The sequence below is a fragment of the Diabrotica undecimpunctata genome, chromosome 8 (genome assembly GCF_040954645.1).
Source record: "Diabrotica undecimpunctata isolate CICGRU chromosome 8, icDiaUnde3, whole genome shotgun sequence".
Taxonomy (NCBI): Eukaryota; Metazoa; Arthropoda; class Insecta; order Coleoptera; family Chrysomelidae; genus Diabrotica; species Diabrotica undecimpunctata.
The window spans coordinates 67,501,824-67,529,303 of NC_092810.1; the positions used below are offsets into that span (position 1 = coordinate 67,501,824).

A 27,480-nucleotide genomic window follows, 5' to 3' on the forward strand; every position below is an offset into this window, starting at 1 on the left:
CCAGTCTTTTCTTTTCGATATATCGTCGCATCAAAGCAACAGTAGAATATGTAAAATAATGTAGTTTCGAGAAAAACGCATTTGAAAATTTTTTTATATTTGAATGGATGTACGTGGAATTTTGTTTGAGTACCTTACTTTACATGTGTCAAATAACAATTTATATTAATTAATAAAAAAGTGAAAAATAATTGGAAAAAAAGTTAGTTGTCCTACTGTTGCCCTCAAAAATAATCTGTTTTTTAACGATATCCGTAAATTTCTGTTATATAAACTTATATTGCACTAAAGTTTTGTTTAAAATTTTACACATTTCAATACAAAGAACAAAACAATTTTGTTGTTCAAACATGTTATTACATAAATAATAACATGAAAATACTTATTTTCCAAAAATTTAAAAATTTGACAAGATAATAAACAAAATAAAATGAAAAAATCATCAGAATCAATAATAGTAATAGCGGATACTAAAAGTTGTGAAAGTACAAATTTATTGCATTTTATTAAACCAGCCCAAAATTTCTAAAGGGGAATTTATCATGAATGTAACTTACCTTTTTCCTGTGCTTGATAAATTCCAGATAGCAACTCAGAATCAGTGTTATTTTTGTTCGCTAAATACACTAAATACTGACTTCTAGATACCCATAATTTGAACAATTTAAATTGGCCGAATTATTTATTTTTACTCTTTAACATATACCTTTTAACATCAATGTAATAGAACTATTGTTTAAGATTACTGAAGATAAAATTGTGACCGCAAGCTGGATAGTATAAACAAAGACATAATTGCAACTCAGCAATAAGTACATGTCAACAGTAGGATATGTGCGTAAGATAACTTAGTGTTGCATTAATATTGATGACCAAAATGGGTAAAAAAATATAATGGTATGATACGTATGTTGTCTTAGTGTTGCATTATAAAATTTGGGCTAAAAGGAATTAAGCTACACAAGGATATGTAATATTATGAAAAAAATATATCACTTTTTATTTATCCTAGTGTTACACTCAACAGAAGGGTTTATTTCGAATCATTTGACATGAATATCACAAAAGTCATTTTTTTTACATATCCTACTGTTGCTTTGAGGCGACGATATGTATTTTCTTTTGATACAGTCTACATTGCTTAAAATTTAGTATAATTTTTCAATGTATATGTGGCTCACTCTAGAAAATTAACCATTGTTCATCAAATATTGAACAAATTCAAAATCTCGATTTAAGAATGTTTTCGCTATGTTGAGCCTCTGCTTGTGTAGAAATGAAGTGCTGAAAGAAAGAACAACAAGAATAAAGTTTAAATCAGTGTAATTAAAAAAAAGGGAATTTCTTCTTAGAACGAAAAGCTATAGAACTTGTTTAATGCCCTTTTCAGGACAAGTATTGTTTCTGGATCTTTTAGCTTTTGAGTTTCTTGATTTTGGGTGTTTTGTTGTTTCCTTTTTTTTGACCTTGCGAAAGTCTTTGTTTATAAATGCCAATGGATAATCATTTTTTAAAACTCTTTGTTAGTAGATTTTTTCTTCTTGGACTGCATTTTCAGAGTATGAAGCTTTTTGATATTTATGTTGTGATTTAAGCGATAATTTAAATATCTCTTTGTATGACTTAGTTTTCTATAAACTTTATTTACATATCCTATATACTCATTTGTGATTAACACATCCGAAAATGGTAGTGAGTTTTTTTTACTTTTCTATAATGAATTTAATTCTTCTTTACAGATAAGTTCCATCATTTGCTCAGTGCGTCTGGTTCACGAGGATAAATTGAGAATACGTCATCTACATACATATCTTCACTATACTGTGAATTTTTGTTTATGATTATACACAATATTTTTATCAAATTATGAATAAATATCCTAATAATGAAGATAATGATTAGCCCATGCTACATAGTCTTATTTAAAATTGTCGTCTAATTGAAAATAAGTGTTGTCAGCGCATAATGATAATAGCTCTATTATAGCTGATACATTCAGTTTTGTTTTAGTTGTGAATGTGTAGCCCTGCTTTAATTTTGATCTTATTATTTTTAGTGTTTTTTTCCAGGGGTACAACAGTGAATAGACTGGTGATATCAAAACTAACTAGCATATTAACGGGGTTGTAATGTATTTTTAATCTATTTTTGCGTGTTTTGCAGAAAATTTTGTGAGTTCTTTATAAAAGTGTTCGATTTTTTTTTCAAAGATAATATTAAATCTAGGAGCTTAAAAGAGTCTGCTACATGGGCTCTCCTTGCAACAGACTATCGTTCAAAGTTCTAGGTATAATATATCCATTGGCACATAATACGAACGAACACTTTTATAAAGACCTTTCAGTGTAAACTTCAAAAATAATTATCAAGGACCTAGGCACACAGGTCGACAACAATGATGTGGACTTTAATAGGACAATGCTCTTCGTTTTTTTCTTTATTTTAAGAACGACCGATGTACTGGGTGCTTCGATATTTTTTAATAGTGATTTACTTTCATCGAAGTTACAAATATCCATTCACCAACTATATGGAACATACTGGGATTTAATATTCAGGCTGTCACAAGGCTATTGTATACAGCCTTGTCTTAAGGTTACTCTTTATTACTTTGAAACTTCTAACTAGTTCTCAATTTACTGTAAATCTGGCATAGTTAATATTGTACAATTTTTATCAGTAGCAATAGGTGATACGGCACCTACAGCACAGACATAACCTGTTAAATCTTTCTACAATTCACTAGGTCAAAAACTTTTATATAATAAATGAAGCACAGATTCGTTGTGTTATTAAATTCCTTGAATTTTTGTTTAATATTTGTTCCGTCGTGCGCTGTCCCGGCAAAAAGGTCCTTGTTCTGCAATTTCTCATAATAAAGATTTTATGGCGTGTTTTATTATGTGTAATCCTTTTTACCGTGTCTTAGTGTAAATTTTAATACTATAATTTTTTTAATTTATAGTATTAAAATTTCATATTTAACAGAAAATAGTGAAAAAAGTGTCCATTAAAATGGGAACAAGAATCATAGGAGACTTCACCACAACAAAAGGGCTCCTGCAGGGTTGTTCCACATCTCCAACCCTATTCAAAATATACTTAGAGAAAGCCTTGATTACATGGAAAAGAAAATGCGAAGGCATGGGAGTACCGGTACGGAACGAATACCTATATACGTTAAGTTTTGCAGACGATCAAGTAGTGATTGCACAAGACCAAGACGACCTCAGCTACATGATGAAGAAACTACAAGAAGAATATACCAAGGCTGGCCTAGATATTAACCTCGCGAAAACAGAGTACCTATCTACAAGTGAAGAAGACATAGAAGATCTACAGATTGATGACAACGTAACAATCAAAGGAAAGGATAAATTCAAATACCTGGGGTTTATAATCACGAAAAAGGCAACAACAGAGGAAGAAATTACACAAAGATTAGGATAAACAAGAACAGCAATCCGACAACTTAACTCAGTATGGTGGGATAGACACCTAAATATGAAGACAAAAACGCAGATTTATAAAACATTAGTGCGAAGTATTATGACATATGGGGCCGAAAATTGGATCATAAAAAAGAAAAACAGCAGTAAGATAATAGCAACAGAGATGGAATGCCTGCGAAGATGCTGCAGAGTAACAAGAATGGATAGGAGAAGTAATGACGAAATAAAGCAAAGAACATCAATAGAAACAGACATACTAACATATATAGAACAAAAAAGACTAAAGTGGTATGGACATGTAAGAAGAGCTAGCGACAGCAGATGGATAAAGAGAATAACCGAATGGAGCCCCATAGGAAGGAGGAAAAAAGGACGACCCCGAAAATCCTGGAGGAACGAAGTAGACGACGCCATGAGTAAGAGAGGACTAAACGATGGAGAATGGAACAACAGAGAGAGATGGAAACGGTTGAGCGAGGGAAGGCAGTGAATACTGTAGAATCCCTAAATATATATATAGTGTTCCGTCCTTATCTTTAATAGTGATGGGGCTTGGTGCAAATAATATGTTATCTGTTTTAGTTTTAAACATATCTCTGGTCTCAGTTTTGTTGTTCTTTATGTTTTTCTAAATTTTTTGGATGGTTGGTTCAGGTGAGAGTTTTTTGTATTTTTGTATCTTGCTATTCGTTATCATGCTTCAATTCTGTAGCCTGTAGTTGTTTTATCAATTTTTGATAAAACAACTTTTTTAGTTGTCTCTTGTAGCAGTATGTGATATATGTTTTGCTTCTGTCCAGATGCCGTTGGCGAACTCTTCTGGTTGTATCGATTATCCGAGGTTGCGTTACTTCTTCACTGTTGTATTTTTGTGTATGTCATTGTATTTTGGGTATTATTTAGTACCGTCATTTATTGTTCTTTCATTTTGTTCAAGTTTCATGCGGAATTCGGCTGATAGAAATAGCAGTCATTTCCTGGCTACATCTTTACATATTTAACTACAATTTTCCATAAAACATTAAATGTTTTATTTATTTGTTTATTTATTAATTCATTACAGTTTAATAGACTATTTTACCAATTTGTGGGTCTTACCTTGTCTGCTTAAACATTTTATTCATTTATAAAACCACAGACATGTAATATTGGCATAATTACTGTAATTTATAAAATTTATATCACCTACCTTTGTTTTATCTTTATTAGACAACACCCTAATATGGGATTATTATTTTCAGCATTTTAACTTTGTATCGTGACCTGAAGATGCTTTGCATATTATAGAAAGCGAAACCGGTCGTCCGATTAGTTAAATTAAATTGATTGTGAGTAAGTCTAACTTATTATTTCTTTTACCTTTTGAAATGTACTCACACAAGCAACACATTCATGATTTTTATTTAGTAATTGTTAATGGTCAATACAAGATCTATTGATTTTGACAAAAAATGGATACGTTCGGACTACCCGCATGGTTTTTAAAAATGACAGACGAAGAAGAAGAGGAAGAAAGGCGTAGAAAAGTAGATATAGAACTCATGAATGGTTTATCTCAAATTCACGAAAATTTTCAGTTAGAGGTAAGTAAAATCAAAAGTGGAATAGACAAACTAGAAAAAGAACAAAAGCATATAAAAATCTATTTAAAACAATAACAACAAAAATTGATTTAAAATCCAATTTAGAAAGACAAATAGTTGAGTTAGAAAGTAAAATTAATATCCACGTTTTTTTATCTAACATTTTCAACTTCTATAGTTGAATCAGGTACAATTAGAACTAGCAAAATTTCAAAACTACCCACATTTGATGGAAAACCAGCAGGGGAAACTTTCGAATTGAAAAATCGTTTTCGAAGCTGCAGCTAGAGCAAATGGCTGCAATGAGAAAGAAGGTGGTATCGTCTCGAGAAGAAGCAGCAACCGTTTTGCAATTTCTCCCCCGGATGCATCCAGTTATATCTCTCTCGTTAAAGCTTTAGAGACAAGATATGGGCAGCAGCATCTAAAGCAGGTTTTCCAAAGTCGGCTAAAAGTTCGATATTAAAAATATATTTGGCGTACCTTTAGGCACCTAAAGATTTTCTAGAACAAATTGGAATATAGGCATTCATAGATGGACGACATGATGTTGCAATGCAACAAGCTCTCCAATTACAACATCACAAAACGGTAAATGAAGCACTAATCTCAGCCCAGGAGTATGAAGCAACAAAAAGCATTTACAGATCTCGCCTAAAATTAAGAGATTTAAGGTTTCAAGAAAATGAAAAAATCGTAACCGCAGATAGCCAACCTATTTTATCCCAAATTTTAAGCATACTGCAAAATCTTTAACAAAAAACTCGAAATGAAAACAGATGTTTTAATTGGGGAATAATAGGACATTTTCAAAACAATTGCAGAAGCCGATCCCAAGCCAGGAAAGAATATTTTAAGAATGAGGTTAGAAGGCCGCCTAGGTCAACATTCAGAAGATATGTCTCTAAGAGTCCCAAACAAAAGCAAGAGAAATAAATAAAAGTCGACATTAAGGGGCGGGCGTCGGCTGTATCTAATAAAAGCCCTAAATTCGCAATTATACTTTTAATAAAACTGAACAAAATTTACTACTTAAGGGCTACGTTGACCATCAAAACTGCTCCTTTATTATTGATACCGGTGCAACCAGATCCTTTATTTGAACCGAATTTCTGAATGAAAAACTACAGCCAACTTAGTTCTTGAAACAGCTTCAGGTCACACTATTCCAATTCACGGAGAGATAATGGCAACCATACAGATTGGTAAGACCTTGATGAAACATATATTTCTTGTAACCGATATTAAAGATGAATGCGTTCTTGAGATGGATATGATGCAGAAAACATTTATCATAGATCTTCAAAATAAAGTCTTGGAAGATGCTGGTAGCCTGTGCTAATAATGAATAGATTATTATTTGTGTAGAAATGCAGCAAACGTTCTTTGTTCCTGTTTCTTTAACTAAATCTATATAAATCAACAACTTCTAGCAAGACATGATCTTTTTCAGTCCCACCAATCTTGGCGCGTTTGTCATAATATATTAGTTATAACACAACGATTTGATTTCTTCATCATAAGTTTCAATTGTTAAAGCATATACTTGTACAATATTCATATCGACGGCTGGCACTCAGACTTAAAACAATCAACCATAAAGAAATGGTAGCATCTATTTTTTTGGCAGGATACCTTAACTCCTACCCTGAAAGAATATCGACTAGCAGTTTTTTAATTCTCAGAAAGATAGTAAAGCAGATTCTGAGCTAATAAATTTTATGTTCCAGTACAATAGCAACATCCAACATACCAGTCAATGATACGTCAGCAATCTATACAAGGAAAGAAAATAAGATGTGAACGACATAGTACAAGAAATATATCCCATTGAACGAGACGAGGTTAGACTATATGGTAGTTGCTAATTTCTATGACGGAAACAACTGTATTTTAGAATACCATAAATAATAACATTGTAATAAAACTGTTTATTTTTCTTATTATCAGCTTTATATTTTTGGCTGATTTCAAAAACTTACGTGGTAATCATAATTAATTAGAGTGATTCCACTTTGAAATAATGAATACAGTACTCATTGAAAAAGCAAAGCAAGACATTGACAACTAGTTTTTTTTACATCTGTAACCTACAACAAAATCACTATTTTTGTGTACTTCTTAACTGCTAAATTTATTTAATTTTTATGCCTCGGTAGCTTTAAGTCGGTAGGCGTTTTAAAACTACCAAGGCATTTACAGACCAATTAAGTTAGTGAAAAATAAGCCTTTTTTCGTCCCAAGTGTATAAACGGGTTTTACAGTTGAAATGTATAGTATGCGATATTACAAAAAGACATCTAAGGATTCATCAATTTTTTAGTGGAACTATTTTTAAATAAAAAATCAAAACACCAAACTTAATATTTTGCCCATTCATCGTTGCTTAAAATTTGTTTAAACGTACCTGAACTTGAGGGTCTTACCGTGTTTAAATTGTGTACAAAAGATGAGCCAGATCGGTTGAATAGTTTTTGCGAAATTTAATTTGTTTAGTTAATAATGTTTTTAAGATTTTTTGAAAAATGAGCTAATTTCTAAAAGTGGTCCAGATAATTTGACTAATTGGATCTCAATAATCCGGGGCTTATTTTCTTTATTAATAAATATACTAATAACATATGGAAAAAAAGTTTAAAAAAACTGCATTTGTGTACACAAAATGAATTAATAATAAATAGCACTTTAAAATAAGTCTGTATAATTTAGTTCCAATTAAATAACTAAAAAATATTCAAAGTTATAGGGAGTCGTTCAAGTATTACGTAACGCAATTAGGGGGGTGGGGTCATGTAAAACATTACGGTGCATTACAGGGATGTAAAGGGGGTTCGAACAACGCGTTATGTAATTTTTATTTTTTTACTTAAATAAAAAAACTATGGAATTTAAATCTCCCAAGTTGGCAATTCTTTTCGTTTATGTTTTATAGGGAATCTATCAATTGTATTGTACGATATTACTATTTTTTTCTTTATGTTTTCCAGGGAATCCTTCGTCTGGATTGTACGTCCTTTTTATTTTGTTTTCGTTGTCAATAATAAACAGAAACAGTTTTAAAAAAAGTTTAAAAAAAAAACGTGAAAATTTATAACTATGTTGTTTCGGCAGAATAAAGAAAGCCTGAAGATAGCTTGCAGGATCCAGCAGAACCTAATACGGTATAGCACTCACATCCGTAAATCGCAATATTTCTTGCAAGTGATTAAATGAGCGGAAGAATAATACTATCGCCGCTCGAGGAGTGCCTTGAAATTTGTGATTTTCAGATTTCCTGCAGCCAGTCTCCCCAATCGTGCCATACTCAAGTGAGCTCATGGTGCCTGGTCAATTAGATAAAGGATTATGCACGTTTTTACCACTGATTGTCAGATTCTTCATTGATCTGTCACCTCCACTGAAAGCATTTAAGGTGCTTTACGATGTCTTTTGTCCATCTCTACAATGCGAGAGAACAGAATATGTGCAACCGGTAAGATCTACATCACATCCGACACGACTTGCTGCTAAAAGGGCAAATGAGTTTATCTGCATTGTGCATTACAATAAAACATCGTCTGAGGATGCCGATTGGCTCAACGAAGACGAAGCTTATGCAAGTGATTTAATAATTCCAGATGTCAGTATTAAAAGAATGTGAGTGGCTGACAAACCTGTGGACAGAGGAGTGGTAACTCCAATTAATATGTTTTTTAAAATACCTACCTCTTTCTTCCATTCTTATCAACAAAAGATACTGCTTCAATATCTGCTCCGGCATACCCTGGAGCAGATATTGAATCTAATCACAACCATTTAGTCGCCGATGCAAGAGTTAGGCTAAAACGAATATGGAAGATATATCAACAAAAGAATTTTACTGTGTCAGATGTCAACAAAATTAAAATAGAAAATGATATAAACAATTACATGAAAGAAATGAAAACAACCGAAAATGTTGAAAAAACATAGAAATTATTTCGTGAACATATGACCAAGATAATAGAAAAACATAGTACCTATAACTAATAGATTGAATGGATGACAGAAGAAATACTAGACCTTTTTGAATAAACAAGGCAATAAAAGGTAGATGAAAACAGAAAAAAGAGAAATAAAACAAAAAATACGAGCAGCTAAAGAAAAGTAGCTTTAAAAATGGAAGAATTAGAAAACAAGCATGACATGTTCAATTTGCAACACAAGAAAGGTCGTGAAGTTTCTGGCTGTATATTAAGAAAAACACCAATACTCTAGTAGATATTGCAGGAAAAGTTATCATTGATGAACGGGAAATAATTGAAACTAAGAATAGTATATTCCAAGATAACACGCCAAACATACAGAGCAATATAAATCAAAAAGTAGGTACCTGAAATTTTAAAATCTGAATTTTATCTTTCAATAATATCAGTCAAAACCAAGAAAGCAACTATCAGCTAAACTCGTAAAAGTGATACAAGAGAACCACATCAGTGCTCTAGTTAAGCTTTTTAATGGTGTGTATACTACAGGTTATAATAACTAAGGAATAGCTAAAGTCTGTTTTTATAGCAATTCTGAAGAAACAGTGGGCAAAAAGATGCGACGAATACGGATTAATTAGTCTGATGAGCCAGACATTGAAATTTTTTTTCGCATTATTCATTACGAAATAGACCTAGATAAAACCCAGTTTAGATTTAGGAATGCGCTGGGTATCCGTGAAGCAGTTTTTGGCTTAAATATACTTCTCCAAAAATGCCACGACCAACGTAAAGGTAATTATGTGGCTTTTATTGATTACGAAAAGGCTTTCGATAGGGTGAAGCCTGGAACGCTTTTGAACATATTAAGCACAAAAAGTCATTGATGGTGGAAATCTGTGTATCATAGAAAACATATTAGAAGCAGTCGTATAAGTCTCATTCGAACCAACGAATGTTACAGTCAAAAAGGCATCAGATAGGAATAAATTCTATCCCTGCTGTCATTTAATAACTATTTGGATATACTTTTCAAAATGGACTTTGCAAATGCAGCTCGTATGTTATTAAAAACTATTTTAATAAGAAAGATTTCATAACTAGGGAATATTTTTCGAGAAGACCGGTACAGAATATTTCAGTTTATCATGAAAAATAAAATCAAGGGCCACAGAGTAATTAGAAGGAAGATGTCATGGCTCAAGAACATTCCCGATTGAAAAGGAATAAGCAGTGCTGCACATCTATTTCGATTGAGTAAAGACAGTGAAAAATTCGCCTATGTAATTGCCAACTTTAGAGAGAATGGCAGCGAAAGAAGAAGATACCTACCTCTTGATTTTATCTTTATTTTTTGTTAAGAATACGATTTTAATTTGATTAAAATGTTTTATTTTAGTTATATTACCGTTTCTAATAATTATATTGTCAAATGTAAAAAAATATGTTAGTTTATGAGTTTATTATTAAAAAAAGTTAAAATAGAAAAATGCAACGGAAGAACCATAAAGATGAAGCCAAAAATGTAAATAAGGATGAAATAAGGAAAACGTAAAAAATTGTAAGATTGGCATTAAAAGTTTATTATTGCGAGTTAAAATTCTCTTGTTTTATTTATTATTACCGCAAATGCCATTAAAATAATAACAAAGTTATTTTACCGACTTTCTGGTACTTTTCACAACATAATTGTTAATTTTAGGTAAAAATGGTCACTTGTGTGTTACGTAATGTTTAGGTTAGATGGAGGAAAGTTGCGTTACATGAGGAGGGATCAAAAATCTTCAAAAATTGCGTTACATAATACTTGAACGCCTCTAGTATGGTCAAAGGTTTTTAACAAAACTTTTAGCAAAAAAAAATATTGAAATTTGTTTAAACAAGCGTGTAATAATCCAAGAGCACTTTGCATTCCGACTTGTAAAATAAGTGGGGGTAGCCGACTTGTGCCAGCCGCGATCTCCAAAAAATCCAACACGGTTTTCGGGTTATACTGGACCATCTGTTTTTTTTTAACTGGAATACAACGCTAAAACAATCACATTTATCGTATTTTCATTGCAAATTTATCCACAACAAAGAAGTTAATGACTGCGGAATGTACAAATCTTTCCTTAAGTCGCCTTTTTATTATTATTTTTATTTTATTTATTGATTTAAAATATAATTATATTAGATAAATTTCACTTATAATCATTACTAAATTGTTATGTATAAACAATTTTTTCATATGCTCTCATTAAATTTCAAATTTCTTAATAAATTTTCTTCTTCTTTAAGTTCCATCTTCTATCGAAGGTTGGAAATCGTCACGGCTATGCAGACTATGTTGACTGCCGCTCTAAATAGTTCTGCACTACTGCATTTAAATCATTCCCTTAAGCTATTAAGCCACGATATTCTTCGTCTTCCCACATTTCGCGTTACTCGAATTTTGCCTTGCAGAATAAGCTGCAATAATGAGTATCTTTGCGCTCTCATAACATGGCCTACGTTTTCTTCTTGTGATAGTCAATATTATTTCAGATTAATTTCCTAATCTTTTGGAACTTCTGCGTTTGACATCCTTTGAGCCATATAGAAAGCCATAAAGAAATGTAGTGAATACGTAACACCGACGTATTCTTAGGCATAGTCTTAACCTTATATCCCGGCAAAATAAACTTTTTAAATTTAACGAATGATGCCCGTACTATTTTAATACGTGTCTTAATGTCTTTGGTTTGGTCTACATTTGATATTATTCATGTTCCTAAGTATTTGTAGGTATCCTCAATTACAGTATCGCCAACCATCAATAGAATGTCCGTATCTGCTGATTTAGTCATGATCATGTCATTGCATGTCAATTCGTCATTTGTACGTATTCATGACAGCATTCATTAAGTCGTTGCATTACGTTCTGTAAATCATTGTTGTTAGCCGTTGTTATTATTACTGTATCGTCTGCAAAATGCAAGTTATTCAAAATTTTTCCATTGATAAATTTACCTTTTATTGAATCTGAGAGCGCTTCTTTAAATACCGCTTCACTGTAGACATTGAAGAGTAGTGGTGACATCACGCAACCCTGGCGGAATCCTCTCTGTATTTTGATATCTCGCCAGCCGATCGGCACGTTCATTCCTCTCCCCGAGTTCATATCGCTCTACACAATTCTCCACTTTATTTAATATTTATATTATGTATTTTAGTCAGCTTTATAAATATAATATTTATATTATGTATTTTAGTCAGCTTTAAGACATTGCCAATTTATTCATAGAAGTTTTCTATGGTGAACCTTGATGACAACCTGAGAGGCTCTGTTGCCTAAATCTGATTGTCCCCTCCTGCCGGATCTTGGATTCCTAGTTCCATGATCATTAAGTAAATTATTAACTATTGGATCCATGATGATTTTTACTAAGGATATTCATGAGGATCTTTAATATGGTAGTTATCCCGTGGCTTTCCACATCTCAATGCCGTTAACTAATTTGGCTCTTCCGCCTTCGTAGTTAATTTCTCAGCTTTAGTGCAATGGAGTGCCCTACCACGTGTCGGTTCTTCCACCCGTAGCTGTTGACCAACAAGTGGGGATTAATTATACCCATAATCGTTCGGTTAATTTAAAACTTGTAGTATCCAATATCAGACCGATCCAGGATTTTTTCCCTTACGCTCTATTTTGGTACTTAAGGGAAACTGTGATAATTACATGGAAGAATGGGTCTAGGACAAAATTGCTCCTAGGTACCAGGAGATTGAGAGATAATTATGGCTTACATGGGCAGGATCGAATCCCTGAAGTAGATCTATCTTCTACCTGGAACGTAAAAGACTATCTACCCGCTACTCTCCGAACAAATCAGTTGTTCAGTATTAAAAAAATTCTTTTTAAAACAAAAACCTGTATATGTAAAGAAATTATAACTTCTTAAAATTTAAATTCATAATCTTACTTAAAATAGTCCTCTTAGAATAAAAGTGCGTGTTACCAAGAGAAAATGATGGTTTAAAATGATTTAACCAATTTTTTTAAGCATACTTATTGTAAAATTCAATTTGTTTTGACCAAACGATTTTCAAAGAGCAACTGAAGAATATTATTTTTGACAATTATTCTTTGGAGGAGCATAAGCGCTACAAATCTATAAGACCTGGTAGATCAACTGCATATCCTCAAGTGACCGATATAGTTGTTAGTGAAAATACAGAAAAAATTAAACGATATTGCGACTACTGCACTTCCAATATCAAAATCTAAATTAGTTTCTACACATGTTAAAAATGAATTATTTATTTTTAAAACAACTTACTTTGCATCCCTCACAGGAAGTCACGCCGTAATGGTACCCTGATGCTTTGTCACCACAAACTTTACAGGGTACAAAGGACTTAGTAGTTGAAGCACTGTTAGAATCTGCGGCGACGTAATGTTGTTCTGGAAAGAAAATGTAGAGATAATAACAATAATCTAAATAAAGTGACTCCAAAATTGTATGCTAACCATCCACTACATCTGCACAAGCTGGTACATAGTTTCAGAATTCTGGAATGAGTATTATGAATAAATGTGCGCTTTGTAAACATAAATTTAAATGTACAGGGTGATTCACGCATGTCTAGAATAGAATTAATCTTAATTTAAATGAAACACCCTGTATATTTTTATATTTTTAAAAGCTACTTAAGAACTTGATCTTAAAAAATATGTTATGTATGGTTTAGTATGAATAATACAAGGTGAAATTTAGAAATTATGTATAATTTTCGACAAGGCAGTAAATACATAAAATTTTGAAGGTAATAATTTATCACACTTTAAATAATGGTATTTTTTTTTAAATTGGCTAAATACAGATATCAATTTTCTAAACTAAGTATCGATATATTGGGTTTTGTATTTAATTTTTTGACGAAAATTATAGATACATAATTTTAAAATTTCACCTTGTAATATTTATATTAGAACCTACGTAATATAGTTTGTTATAAGTTTGTTTTTTTTAATGTCAGGTTGTTAAGAGGATTTTCAAAACATAAAAATATACAGATCTTCTTCCTTGAATCTTTCTCGGTATTATAAGTCTCAAAATTTGATATTTTGGTCCCCTCATCGCATGACCTAGATATTCTAGTTTTCTGGTTTGCATAGTGATGATAACTTCTGTTTCTTTACCAACCCTCTCCAGTACCTCTTTATTTGTAATTATGTCAGTCCATGATATTTTTAATACTTATTTCGTTTAGAAATTTCTTTATTTCTGTTTTACTGATATCGGGCTGTAGTTCTAAATTTATATTCTTTACTTTTCTGTGAAATTGATTTAGTATTTCTTCTGTGAGATCTTGTTTTATTTTATATAGCTCGGTGTAGTAGATTTGAATTGTTTTTATAATTTCATATTTTTCTCCACTTCTTCCTCAACTTTGACTTTATTAATTTCGGTTCTTCCTGATTCTGTTTTCATATTCCGTTCTCGTGTGTTTTTATGATTTCTCCCGTTACTTGCTTTTTTAGTCTTATTTATTTACGAATTTTGCTCTAAAATAATTAAATACTTTTTCATAAAAATTTATAGAGGGTATGAGGATGCGGAAAGTAGCTCATAAAAATATATAATTTCTATTTCGACTACTGTTGGTAAAATGTTGTTGGTTATCAGTGCCCTGCTAACTTTTTTTTTATGAATAAAATTGACTTTAAACAAATGAAAAATAGAATAGAATTTAAATATTTATCCATTTTTGTTTTTGTTTCTTTGTAAAAATTTGGAAGGTATGGCCAAGTTTAAAATCTGAATCTAAAAGAAATATTTTTAAAAATTAAATGTTTTTACGAATATTACTATTAGCTTGACAAACAGTTCTTTCGTTGTTCTAGACCAGTACTTTCCTAGAAATAAAATAAATCTTTTAATGACATTAATATCTGCACCGCACAGACACTATTTAATTGATGCTTCGGGTTTTATTTATCCTTCAGCGTAATGTTGCAATTACGACCATGCTGTTTGTATTAAAATTGATTTAATGCGATCATTAGCATAGCACAATATATGTGCTGTGACCGTTAGGACTTACGTCAGCTTAGATAAGAGCATTGTGTTTAGCTCTTTTATTCTTCATGTTATTTGTCTCTGAAGAAAATATACTTTATAAAGAATATGTCCACCTTATTTTCTTTCAAAAGCATAAATATAGCAGAAATATCGAACATCCAGTAGGAAGGTGGAAATTGTGAAAATTTCTATTCGCTTTCGCGATCAAAAACGGTTAGTACCCAGTATCTAGCTAAAGTATTAAAAGTTGGATACGAAATTTATTCATTTGTTGTAGATAAAGATGTTATTTTGACGATTCTGACGGATATTCCGCTTTTTTATTCTATACAAATTTTTTAATGTTTTTTTAATCCCACCACATATGTTGCTATATTACTTATTCAAACTCATTCTCAATTTCAGCTATAATAACTGTATTATCTCCATATCTTAAATTGTTCATACAGATTACGTTGTTATACTTGTTCTAGTGGATAAGTCTCAATTACCTACTTATTTTTTGTTTTTACGTGGTAGTATCTTCTTCCGCCATAACGTTCGTCTTTTTTGTCGATATTTTAATATTGAAGCTGACCATGAGAATTTAGAACGTTGATTTAAAATAGATATTGAAAATAAGAGAAGAAAGTACAAAACTTGTTGAACTCTTCACTTTAATGATATGTCACCTATTGCGTGTCGGATACTAAATATTTTATATACGGGAACAAACCACAATTAATTATAATAAAAATTAGATTTTTTGTTTTGCTTTTACCTTTTAATTTCCAACTTGGAAAAAATTTTGACAGCCGGACTCACTCGGTCTTGGTATTGGTAGTATCAGCCATATTTGCACTTAAGCGTACGTTCACACATACTGCTATGGTGCGATCAGCGATGCGATGTTTTGCTATGCTATGCGTTACATAGCAAGCTATTATCTGTGGGTGTTTCAAGACAATGATATGCTTGTGAGCTAGTCGCCACCGTAGTCTTTTCTGTGTCGGACGTGACGATGGAAAGAAAACTGAAATATATATTGGCGGAAAATTCATTGTTAAAGTGCTATATTTTCAAAAAGTGTTTAAATAGAAAACGTAAATGGGTTCACAAAATTAATAGAGAAAAAGTGACATTTGGAGAGTTTCATAATTTATTTGCTAAACTAATTATGCACCCTGATAAATTTCGAGAATATTTTCGGATGTCTTTAGAAACATTCGACTACATGCAGGGAGGTATAACTCCTTATGCAGAGAAAGTGCACACAAACTGGAGGAAACCATTAGGCGTTAAAGAACGGCTTACAATAACTTTAAGGTAAATTTGAATATTTAAATAGTACATCGAATATTTTCAAAAATCTACCAAAAAATACGGAGTTTCGTTCGCGCACGATCACACTTCAGGGTTAGAAACTTACTTATAACTAATTAGATTTCATTGGAAAATATAAAAAGTGGGGTATCTATCCAATATCGTCACTCAATGGTGAACTGTTGTAATGCGTATAAAAAATACACAAGAATAATCACTTGTAACTCCTCTGCAATCTCAACCCATATTTTATTCACCTTGTCTCTATTGTGATAGTCTTTTGATCGTTAATCCCAAAGGGCCAGACGAATTCTAACATTGTTTATTAATTTTTCCATACCCATATCGCTTGCTAGGCATATTGCGATATGGCGATGGAATCACACATTCTTGAAAACCAAACCGAAGCGCATACTAGCCACTACTAGCATCGCATCGCACCGCACTAAATCGCGCGCTATTTGAAGAAGGCTCTTAAGATACAAGTGTTTGATATCATCGCATAGTGTGTGAACGTACACTAAGACCTAACAATCTTGAATATGTTGTTATACACTCTGTTGATATCAAATTCTAATCCTTCCATGCATATTGTTGGTTGTGTGTTTATATAGATAATGCTTCTCTGATCGCCTGTTAACTCATTAGTGTTAGTGTTAGTGTATTTTTACCGACAGCTTCTTCTTTCAGTATTGGTAATCAGATTTTCCTATATTCTATCGATGAGTTTGCTACACAAATTTCTTTTTTGTATTTTAGTTAGTTGAGAGTGTTTCCTTAATTTTATTTATTTTACTGTTTCTTTCAAAATTGTTGACGCATCTTTCCATTAGATTTCATGTCCGTATATCTGAGATCTTTCAAAATGCTACATTCACGAGAGGTATTTTATAAATGAAGTTTTTTGATCTTTCTTGAACGTTGTTTAGTTGTGTTTTGGATAAAATAGGTCTCAGTGTGTTGGTTTTATTATTGTTGGTATTATTTTTGCTACTATACTAAAATCACAATCAAGATGCACTACAAATAAACAAACTAAGACACTTAAATGTTACAAGGAACAATTTCGAATCATGATTTACAATGTATAATCTTTGTAAATCATGATTTGGGATTTATACAATGTATATACATTGTAAATAATTATTTGAGAGTGCTGCTTGTAACATTTAACGTGTCTTGGTTTGTTCATTTTTAGTGCCTCTTGATTATGATTTTAGTATAGATTATAAGTTTAATATTCTAAATTTATGTATTAAAAATCTTTATTTTTTATTTAAATTAGTATACAAAGATTTATTTTTCTTTTATGTAGATACAGTGTTCGTAAAATATAGGTATTTTAAATAAAGCTAGTGTTTATTTTATCAATTATTTACCAACTAAAAATAAAACATTTTCTCAAGGATACGACACCGCATAAAATCGATTATATTTATAATTTTTCTATTAGTAAATATTTGTGGGAGTTAATGTTTTTGGTAAACTTCTGAACGAATATTATAACATTTTTATTATTCAATATAAAGTTGTATCTCTGTAGTATCTTAGTTTTTTAATTTCTTATAGGAATAACAGCACACAAAAAGAAAATAAGAGGTGAAATGGACCATATAAAAAATAGATATAATAATATATTATACCAAAACCTTATTAAATCAAAATTTAATTAATATGTATTATATCACATTTTTAAAGTCATCTTAAATTCTATCTTATTGAGATACAACCTGTAAGCTGTCTTACAATCTGACAACTTTGACATTTTAGTTGTAGTACAAAATACTTAATATAAAGTGCTCGTTAAGGTTATTACTACTTAGTATACTAACAAAATTTGTATATTGACACGCCAAAATTTACACGCCATTACCATTATCTCCGAAAACACATGATCTCAAATGCATCAACTGAACAATACTGCCTTAACTTTAGATGTACATACATCCGCCAAGATGCATCATATAACGATTTAGTGAAAAGTAAGAAATCGTTAATTTAATAAAGAAGCGTCTATTTGAAGCTCGTGATATATACACTACCTACTTATTAAAAAAAATAGTTTGATTTTTAAATTGTATTGAGTGTTACAAAGAAGTCTTTTTTGCACTTTTTTAAGAAACTTTTTTTACGAAAATAAAAAAAATTCAAGTTTATGTTTATAAACACTTTTTAACAATGTCTACAACTACTGACGAGAAGTTTATTTGAACGATATACTTAAACCATCAGAAAATCTTTCAAAGAGTTTAGGCGCGTTCTCACGAAGTTAAGTTGACCGATTTTATTTGATCAACAAAATTTGACCAAGACTAAGTTTTAGTTCACACAATGTATTTAAAACGGATACACCCTTTCCATCTTAAATGATTTCGATACAGTTGGGCGTAAATATACACAGAGGGTCAGAGTTTTGTCAATATAAGAACTTAAAAAAGTTTTCGTAATATGAACTAAAGTCGTAAGAAATGTCCCTTTTATTTGAAGCGACGATGAAGTAGCATTTGAGAATAAAGGCGGTTACAAAAATTATTTTAAAATTTCTAAAGAAAATTTATACAAAATTTTGTTAACAGTTTACAATTGCGTAAAAAAATCAATATATACCAATGCTACAAGATAAAGACATCATTCGCACTCATAAACCAAAAAATGTATTTTTACAATAAGGAACGTATTTCTTAACAAATAAAAATCAAAATATACCAGTCACCAGAGCAAGCGAGACTCCGGAAAAATGAAAGTACCATGTAACATAACATATTCAAACACCCAGGAACAGTATTGAGGAGACAACCGAATATAACATGGAACTACCTTTATATTTTGTAGATTACAACACAGCGCTTGATACACTAAAAATCTCGGCAATAATAGAATCAGTTTAAAACTGCAGACATTAATAGAGAACTTATACAACTAATACAAGAAGTTAAAAATAGAAAAAGGAATAAGAAAACAGATTTCTATCGCTGAATATATTTACGATTACTAGAAAATATATTTTTAATAAACTAAACTGGGGAAATAGAGAAATTAGCCAAATCGGAGGAAGAATAATTACTTGTTAAAATATGCACATGTTTTAATATTAGTAGCAGCCCGATTTATATTTTATATTAATTAGACTAATCAAGTTAGTAAAAAATAAACCATTTTCTTCACAACTGTATAGACCGGTTTGACAGTTGGAATGAGTATTATGAGATATTGGAAGGAAAAATGCAATTGGAAGAACTTAACAAAAGATGTCGAATTCACACTAGCTCATCCTTTAGAAGACAAAAAAGTAGTAACAGTAGGAAATACACTTCTACTGTTTTCAGGCATTATGGAACACCATTAAGAATTTATTGCGACTGAGGTCGAGAATTCAAGAATGCTGTACTCAAAGATCTGTGAGGACTATACGACATAAAACTAACATGTTCTAGTGTTAATCATTCACAATCCAATAGATTTGTAGAAAGATATCTCAAAAATTATTAGAGCAAATCAAGGCCGAAAACCCCAAAGAGCATCCCTTCGCTATACTATCTTGTGTGCAACAATATGCATCAACAACACTAAAAATAAGACCCATGGTTTAACTCCATACGAACTTATATTTTGACATATCTGGTAACAATCGACGCGATTTAACCCGGAAGCCTGATGAGTTTAAAATTAATTTTGGTAATAATATTTACCTTAGTTTTAGGTTTAAATATATATATATTATATATATATATATATATATATATATATATATATATATATATATATATATATATATATATATATAATATAAAGTTTTATTTTGAGGTTGCAGTCATTAATAGGGCAGAAAAGTGAAACTCTTTGTTCTTTAATCAAGCTTTCACAAAATTTATTTGCTTCTTCAGGATATGCTAAAATATGGTATCAGTAAATACAATGAAATTAGAATTAAAGAACATTATATAAAACTAGTATAAAAACTTACAACATGAGGTTAATCCATTAAATTTTTAAATTGACAAAACATTAAAACTTAACTTATTAAAATTATATAGTTATGTAAGTACAATATTTTAATTTTATTTAATTTTGTATAAATTTATTATGACATTGATTATTATATTGATGTTTGATTTATGTCAGAAAGACACTCGTTTCTGTTTATTATATTTTTTGTTGTTGATAACTAGCTCTTGATTGTTATTATGATTACGTACAAAGTGGCGCCAAATATGAATATTTAAATTTTTTGAAATTATAGTATTTATAGTCAGAAAATCTAATATTAGAAAATTATAGTATTAATTTTCGTAAGACAGAATGTAATTATAGATATTACTTAGTTTATCAATAGCAGTTTTTTTATTAACGCATTGATATTTATTTATGCATATCATTTCTAAGAATTCTCTTTTATTTAATTGGTTTTCACGTCTTAATATACTAGTTTCATTGAAATTAAATGAATGATTAAAAAAAAGATCTATTAATGCACACGTACAGTGCACAGATTCTAAATGTGCCGGTAGGAGATGGCTTCTATGCGCCGTATTATAGTCGATGTATGAGAGAAAGTTTTCAAAATAATGAAATAATAATATAAAATTTGTTATTTCATTATTTCGAAAACTTTTTCTCTCATACACCAACTATAATACAACGCATAGAAGCCATCTCCCACCGGCATGTTTAGAATCTGTGCACTGTATTTTTATTATTTCTAAGGTCACTTTTATGTGATGTTAGTCTGCCTATTAGATTTCTAGATGTGTGTCCAATGTATGACTTATCACAATTTTTGCATAGTATTTTATAAACTACATTTGAGCTTTCCATAATGCTAATAGGTGATTTAGTTTTTGTATACAATGATGCTAATGTTTTAAGATTTTTAGTTGCAATTTTAATATGAGAATAGTTAGCAAAGACTTTAGTTAGTTTGGGTGTTAATGTTGGTATGTAAGGTAGTGATGTGAAAGTAAATTGAGATTGCACGATTTGTTGATTTGGTTCTCTTGTTTGATTCATGTCAATAATTCTATTATTAGGATTGTTAAAAAAAAATTTGTTAATTATTTTAATTGGGTATGAATTCTCTAATAAAATGTCTTTCAGTTCTAATAACCCTTTGTTGATGTTATTGATGTGTGATAATTTGACTATTCTGTTTTTTAAAGCCAATATCAAATTTATTTTTATATGAGGTGGATGTTGTGAATGATAATTAATAAATCTGTTATTAAATATAGGTTTTCTGTACCATTCAGTGCTTAATACATTTTGTGCATTACGTTTGATTTTTATGTCAAGGTATGAGATGCTATTTTCTATCTCTTTTTCACATGTAAATTGTAAATGTTCACTATAATTATTAAAAGTGTGTAAAGTTTCATTTATTTTGTCTTCAGGTAAAGCAAGTATTAAGTCATCCACAAATCGTTTCATAAATGAGATATAAAAAGGCAACTTATTTAAATAATCTCTTATTAAATCGTCGAGTACATAATTACATAATATACACGATATACTTGAGCCCATAGGTGTGTCAAAAATTTGTTTATAGAATGCATTATCAAAAATCAATACATTGTTTTGAGCATGTTAACTTGGGAAAGGATCACTACAGGAGCAATGCGACCAATTTGTGGCATTACAGTAAGAAGACTCTGATGGTTTCCAATATATATATATATATATATATATATATATATGTATATATATATATATATATATATATATATAAATATATATTGTGACGATTAGGGTTTATAGAAAATAATTTATAAGTTATATACTACATAATATTAGATATTTGGTTGTTTTAAATAAGTTATATACTAGAGAATTTAATAAAAATATATTTATGTGAGGGCATTTTTAATAAATTAGCATATAATAATTGTAAAAAGTTGTATTTTAATATTGTAAATATATATAAGTGAGCCATGTGCTTAGGCAACCAAAAATACTCTCGGAGATTGACAGATATTTATACTCTGAAGTGACGTTTAAGAGTATTTACGAATATAAAGTGGGTTATAATAATATATTGTTTGAAATGTGTATTTTATTAAATTAGAATGTTAAGTTACTAATTTAATTATATATTCTGATCTGAAAAGCCTAAATGTAAACAAAATTATTAATAGAAAAGAATGGAATTCTCTGGATCTCCGGAGATGGCCATGTTTGCGAAATGGTTTGTTCCAGAAAATTCATACAAGTATGAAATAGAACAAATTGGAACATGATATCTGACGAGATGGTTCTAGAATGTCCAAAAGATATAAATACCCGTGATTTGGATTCAAGATGGCAGTTTTTAGCAGTTTTATCATGAAAGTTAGTTAGAAGATAGATACATTTACTTAGTGAAGTCAATTGTTCAGAAGTTTTTAGAAGTTTTTAGTCAGAAGTCAGGCCAGTTTATTATGAAAGTTAAGTAGACACATTTAGTGAAGTAATATTGTTCAGAATTTTCAAGAAGTCAGTCAGAAAAGTTTAGTAAGAAATATGAAAGTTAGTTGGAGTCAGTGAATCAGATTAAAAAAAAAAAGTATATTGGAAGAAATTAAATTACATTATGGTTGGAGATTAGTATAAATCAACTTATAATAATTGGATATTGCTATTTTGAAAAGAAGAATAAATATAAATGCTGTTTGCTGGTTTGGTTGGTGGTGTAGAAATGCTGGTGAAGAAAACTATATCTTAAATTGGTAGAAGCTGATAATTGAAAAAAGTAATTTCACAAAAACAAGGATAACCGAAGTACGAAGACTTTCAGTGGTGATTAGAATATATATAGTGGAAAACAGTTCATTTAGGCATTCAGTGAAAGAAAGGTACAAAATTTTGTTAATATAATTTAGTTAATGTCATAACAATTTCAATTTTGAAGATAGTTTGTTTAAATTTTAGATTGTCTATAGAATTTAATTAGTTTTATAAGAATATCAGTTTAAAGATAGTTTATTTTAAATTTACATTGATTAGGTTAGATATATATGTGTGTTTCATAATAGTTATAATAAAGATAATTTAAAAAAGTACTTACAAGCTAATTCTTTGAGAACCGCGATAAAAACCCTATATATTATTAAAAATACTCATTGCTCATCATTCAAACAAAAAACACATCATAACAATTTGGCACCCAACGCGGTGGCTCTCTATTTAAAAGAATTAGTTTGGGAAGATAAGTGCTCTCATATAATTAAATTAATTATCAGTAGAAAGAAAAAAGTATAGATTTTAATTTTAATTATATTTGAACAAGTAAAGTCTCAAAATGTCTCAAGGAAAGAAAGGTACAAGAAGCAAAAAGAATGAAGAAGATGTGGAAGTAGAAACACAACCTATACAAGAGGAGAGTTTAGTTCAAGTTCCACAAGATACTGCAAAAATGAATCCAGAAAGAGAGGAAAATGTCAATATGGCAGCTTTGATGTCATTAATGATGCAGATGAACAAGACAATAGAAGAGAATGCAAAAGAAATCAAAGAAGACATAAAAAAATTGGAAGAGAATTCAAAAGAAGTCAAAGAAGACATGAAAAAAATGGAACAAAAATTGGAAGAGAATTATAGAAAATTAGAAAAGAAAATAGAAGATAATAATAATAAAATTGTAAAACAAATGGAAAAACAAATGGATAAAAAACTTGAAGCTGCAGAAAAAAAAGTTGCAAATGAAATAAAAAGTATACGGAATGACTACAAGAAAAGGATAGACAATGAGAGGACAGAAGTAAAGAGGATTATTCAAGATAATAAAATAGATATAGAACAGAAAATAGAGTTACAGAAATGTAACTTAGAAGTAAAAATTAACGAAGACAGGAGAAACACAGAAGAAAAATTAGACGATATACAACAAAATATCCAAATAAATAGTAATCAAATAAGAAATGTGGAACAGAGAATAGATGATATTTCACAAATGAGAGACATAGGGAGACCTTACTTAAATTTAACAAATGAGACTGGGATTAAATTCTCTGGTAATATAAAAAATTTGCATCCTAGAGTATACATAAATAGTTTAAAACATAAATTAAGATTTGTGAATAATATTAATGATATTAAAGATTATATTAGAATGACATTAAATGACAATGCAGCAACTTGGTTTGCTAGTATTGAGAATGATTTAGATAATTTTCAAACATTTGAAAATAAATTTTTAAATTATTATTGGGGTGAATTAGAGCAAGCAAAGTTTAGAGAAATTCTATATTTTGGAAAGTATAATCACAATTTAAAATCAAATATGGTAGATTATGCATTAAAACTGATAACAGTTGCAAAATATTTAGAACCACCACTTAGAGAGGATGAAACAGTCTTAAATGTATCTAGACATTTTGATGCTGATGTTGTCCAAACAGTAACTGTACAAAATATTCAAACAATAGATAGTTTTATTAATTTTATTCAAAGAATACAAAGAGGCAATATGACAAGTAATAATAACAACAGGAAAAACAATAATAATAGATATGGTGATAGTTTACAAAATTTTAATAATACTAACAGTAATCCAAATAGACAGAACTTTAATAATAATACTAGTTATAATAGACAAAATTTTAATAATAATACTAATTATAATAGACAACATTTTAATAACAGTACTAATAATAATAGACAAGATTTTAACAATAGAAGAAATACAGAGCGACCTAACTATAACAGACAGGTAAATTGTGTTCGAAGGAATAGAAGCTGCGAAGACAGGGAACGAAATAGTACAAGGCAAGAAAATGTGAGTAGAAGTCATAGTAGGGAAAGACATAGGACATCAGATCCAAGTGGTCAGATACAATCTGACAATTCTAATAATCAAAATTTTGTGCAGTAAACTTTCTGAATTACAAGTTAGGCCATTGCTATTATGAAAAACCTTCTGAATTTATTTCTTTAGATGAAGATAAAATTATTGAATCTATTAATTTAATTTATATAAATGCTTTGGCCAAAAATAAAATGATTAAGATTATGATAGATACTGGTTCAGAAAGTACTTTAGTCTCGGAGAATTTTATTTGTAATACATTAAAACTATCAGATATAATAAAGATTCCAAAAATTAAAATTATTGGTGCAAATAATAAGAAGTTGGGTGAAATTGATAAACTAGCCAATTTTAAAATTAATATTCTTAATAAAGAAATTAATATGCAAGGATTTATTGTCAAGGATTTATGTGTTGATATATTAATGGGAAATGATGAATTGGAAAAGAAGAAAGTAAAGATAGATTTTGAAGAAAAAATGGTAACTTTGGAAGGGCAAATAATTAAATTTCTACAGAAAGATGAGGTAGAAGAAGGAATAAGAGTTGATAGGATATTATTAAAAGAAAATAATGATATTTATGAAGAAGAAATGTATTTTGATGGTAGGGAAATGTCCCAGAAGAATGTAAAGAATAATTATTGTAGTGAATATTTAAGGAATGGAAATTTTAAGCAGATGGATGCCTACGAGGCGGAGTGCGTAAAATTGGAAGCAAGGAATAATGAGTACATAATGAAGAATAATGTTATTTGTAAAGAAGAAGATATGATGAAAGTTTTAAATTGCCCTGAAGAATATAAATCAATAGTCATTTCCATATTGCAGCAACACAAGGGACTTGTCAATAAAGAAAATAGAATTGCACAGAATTATATCTATAGTATAAGAGTTAAGGAGGAAAAAGATTTTAAAACAAAATCATACCCAATACCATATAAATACAGAGAAGAAGTAAACAAAACAATTAATAATATGTTAGAAGATGGGATCATTGAGAAGGCAGATACACGTTTTATCAACCCCATAGTAGTAGTACGAAAAAGATCAGGTGAAATCAGGTTATGTTTGGATGCAAGGAATATTAACAAGATCACTGAAAAGCAATTTGAAGCACCAATGAGTATAGATGGAATACTAGGAAGAATTACAGGAATGTCATTTTTCACTAAAATCGATTTACAGCATAGTTTTTGGTTAATACCTCTAGAAAGAAAAAGTAGACAGTATACAGGATTTCAGATAGATGGAGTAGTATATCAATTCAAAGTAGTACCATTTGGACTTCAATCATCTTGCAGTGCTCTATGTAGATGTCTTCATGATATTTTGGATCAATATGAACATTTTGTAATTCACTACATTGATGATATATTAATTTTTTCTAAAACGGCTGAAGATCATGAGAAACACCTAAAAATTATAATAAACAGATTAGATAAAGTTGGACTTAAAATAAATCAAGAAAAATGTACATTTTTTCAAAAAGTAGTGATATGTCTAGGTTATAAACTTAACACTAACAGCTTACTGATATATCCATTTTATTCAATAGACTTCATTTGTTAAATAGATGGTAGATTTCATTATTTTGAATCAATTTGACATCATACTTGTTGAATTTTGTATATATGGAAATTAATTTGTACCCTAAAAATCATAATTTGGGGTTAGACACAAAATTGATACTATAATTGCTATAAAAATGTCTTTTTAATATAATAAAGTGGAAAAACTTACCAATTTATATTGATGAAAGTTATTTTGAATGGAAATAATTCCTAGATTTTGTCTATAAATAAACAGAACACAATATCCATTATATTTTTAATTAAGGTTATATTTTATTCTCTCCATTTGACATGACAGTTTGACCATAGAATAGCCGAACTGTGATCCGTTGTTCTCTGCTTTGACATAGACAGCGAACAGGGATGTATTTAACACATTTTAAATAAAAAAAAATTTGAATTATTAATTTATTAAATTTAATAAGGTATGAGAAAATTAATATTTAAAAAAATAATAAGTAAATTATTTATTTTAAATATTATTTTGGGGTATTGTGACGATTAGGGTTTATAGAAAATAATTTATAAGTTATATACTACATAATATTAGATATTTGGTTGTTTTAAATAAGTTATATACTAGAGAATTTAATAAAAATATATTTATGTGAGGGCATTTTTAATAAATTAGCATATAATAATTGTAAAAAGTTGTATTTTAATATTGTAAATATATATAAGTGAGCCATGTGCTTAGGCAACCAAAAATACTCTCGGAGATTGACAGATATTTATACTCTGAAGTGACGTTTAAGAGTATTTACGAATATAAAGTGGGTTATAATAATATATTGTTTGAAATG

At 29.8% G+C, this 27,480-nt stretch overlaps 1 protein-coding gene across 2 annotated transcripts in view; it reads right to left on the bottom strand.

Moving 5' to 3' along the window:
• Eip78C (Ecdysone-induced protein 78C) overlaps positions 1 to 27,480 on the bottom strand; it is a 150,357-nt gene that overhangs the window by 41,623 nt on the left and 81,254 nt on the right. For both annotated transcript variants that reach the window (XM_072540433.1, XM_072540432.1), the window contains exon 3: positions 13,281 to 13,405. In XM_072540433.1, the coding sequence (XP_072396534.1) occupies positions 13,281 to 13,405 (125 nt within the window). The remainder of the gene's footprint in view (positions 1 to 13,280; positions 13,406 to 27,480) is intronic.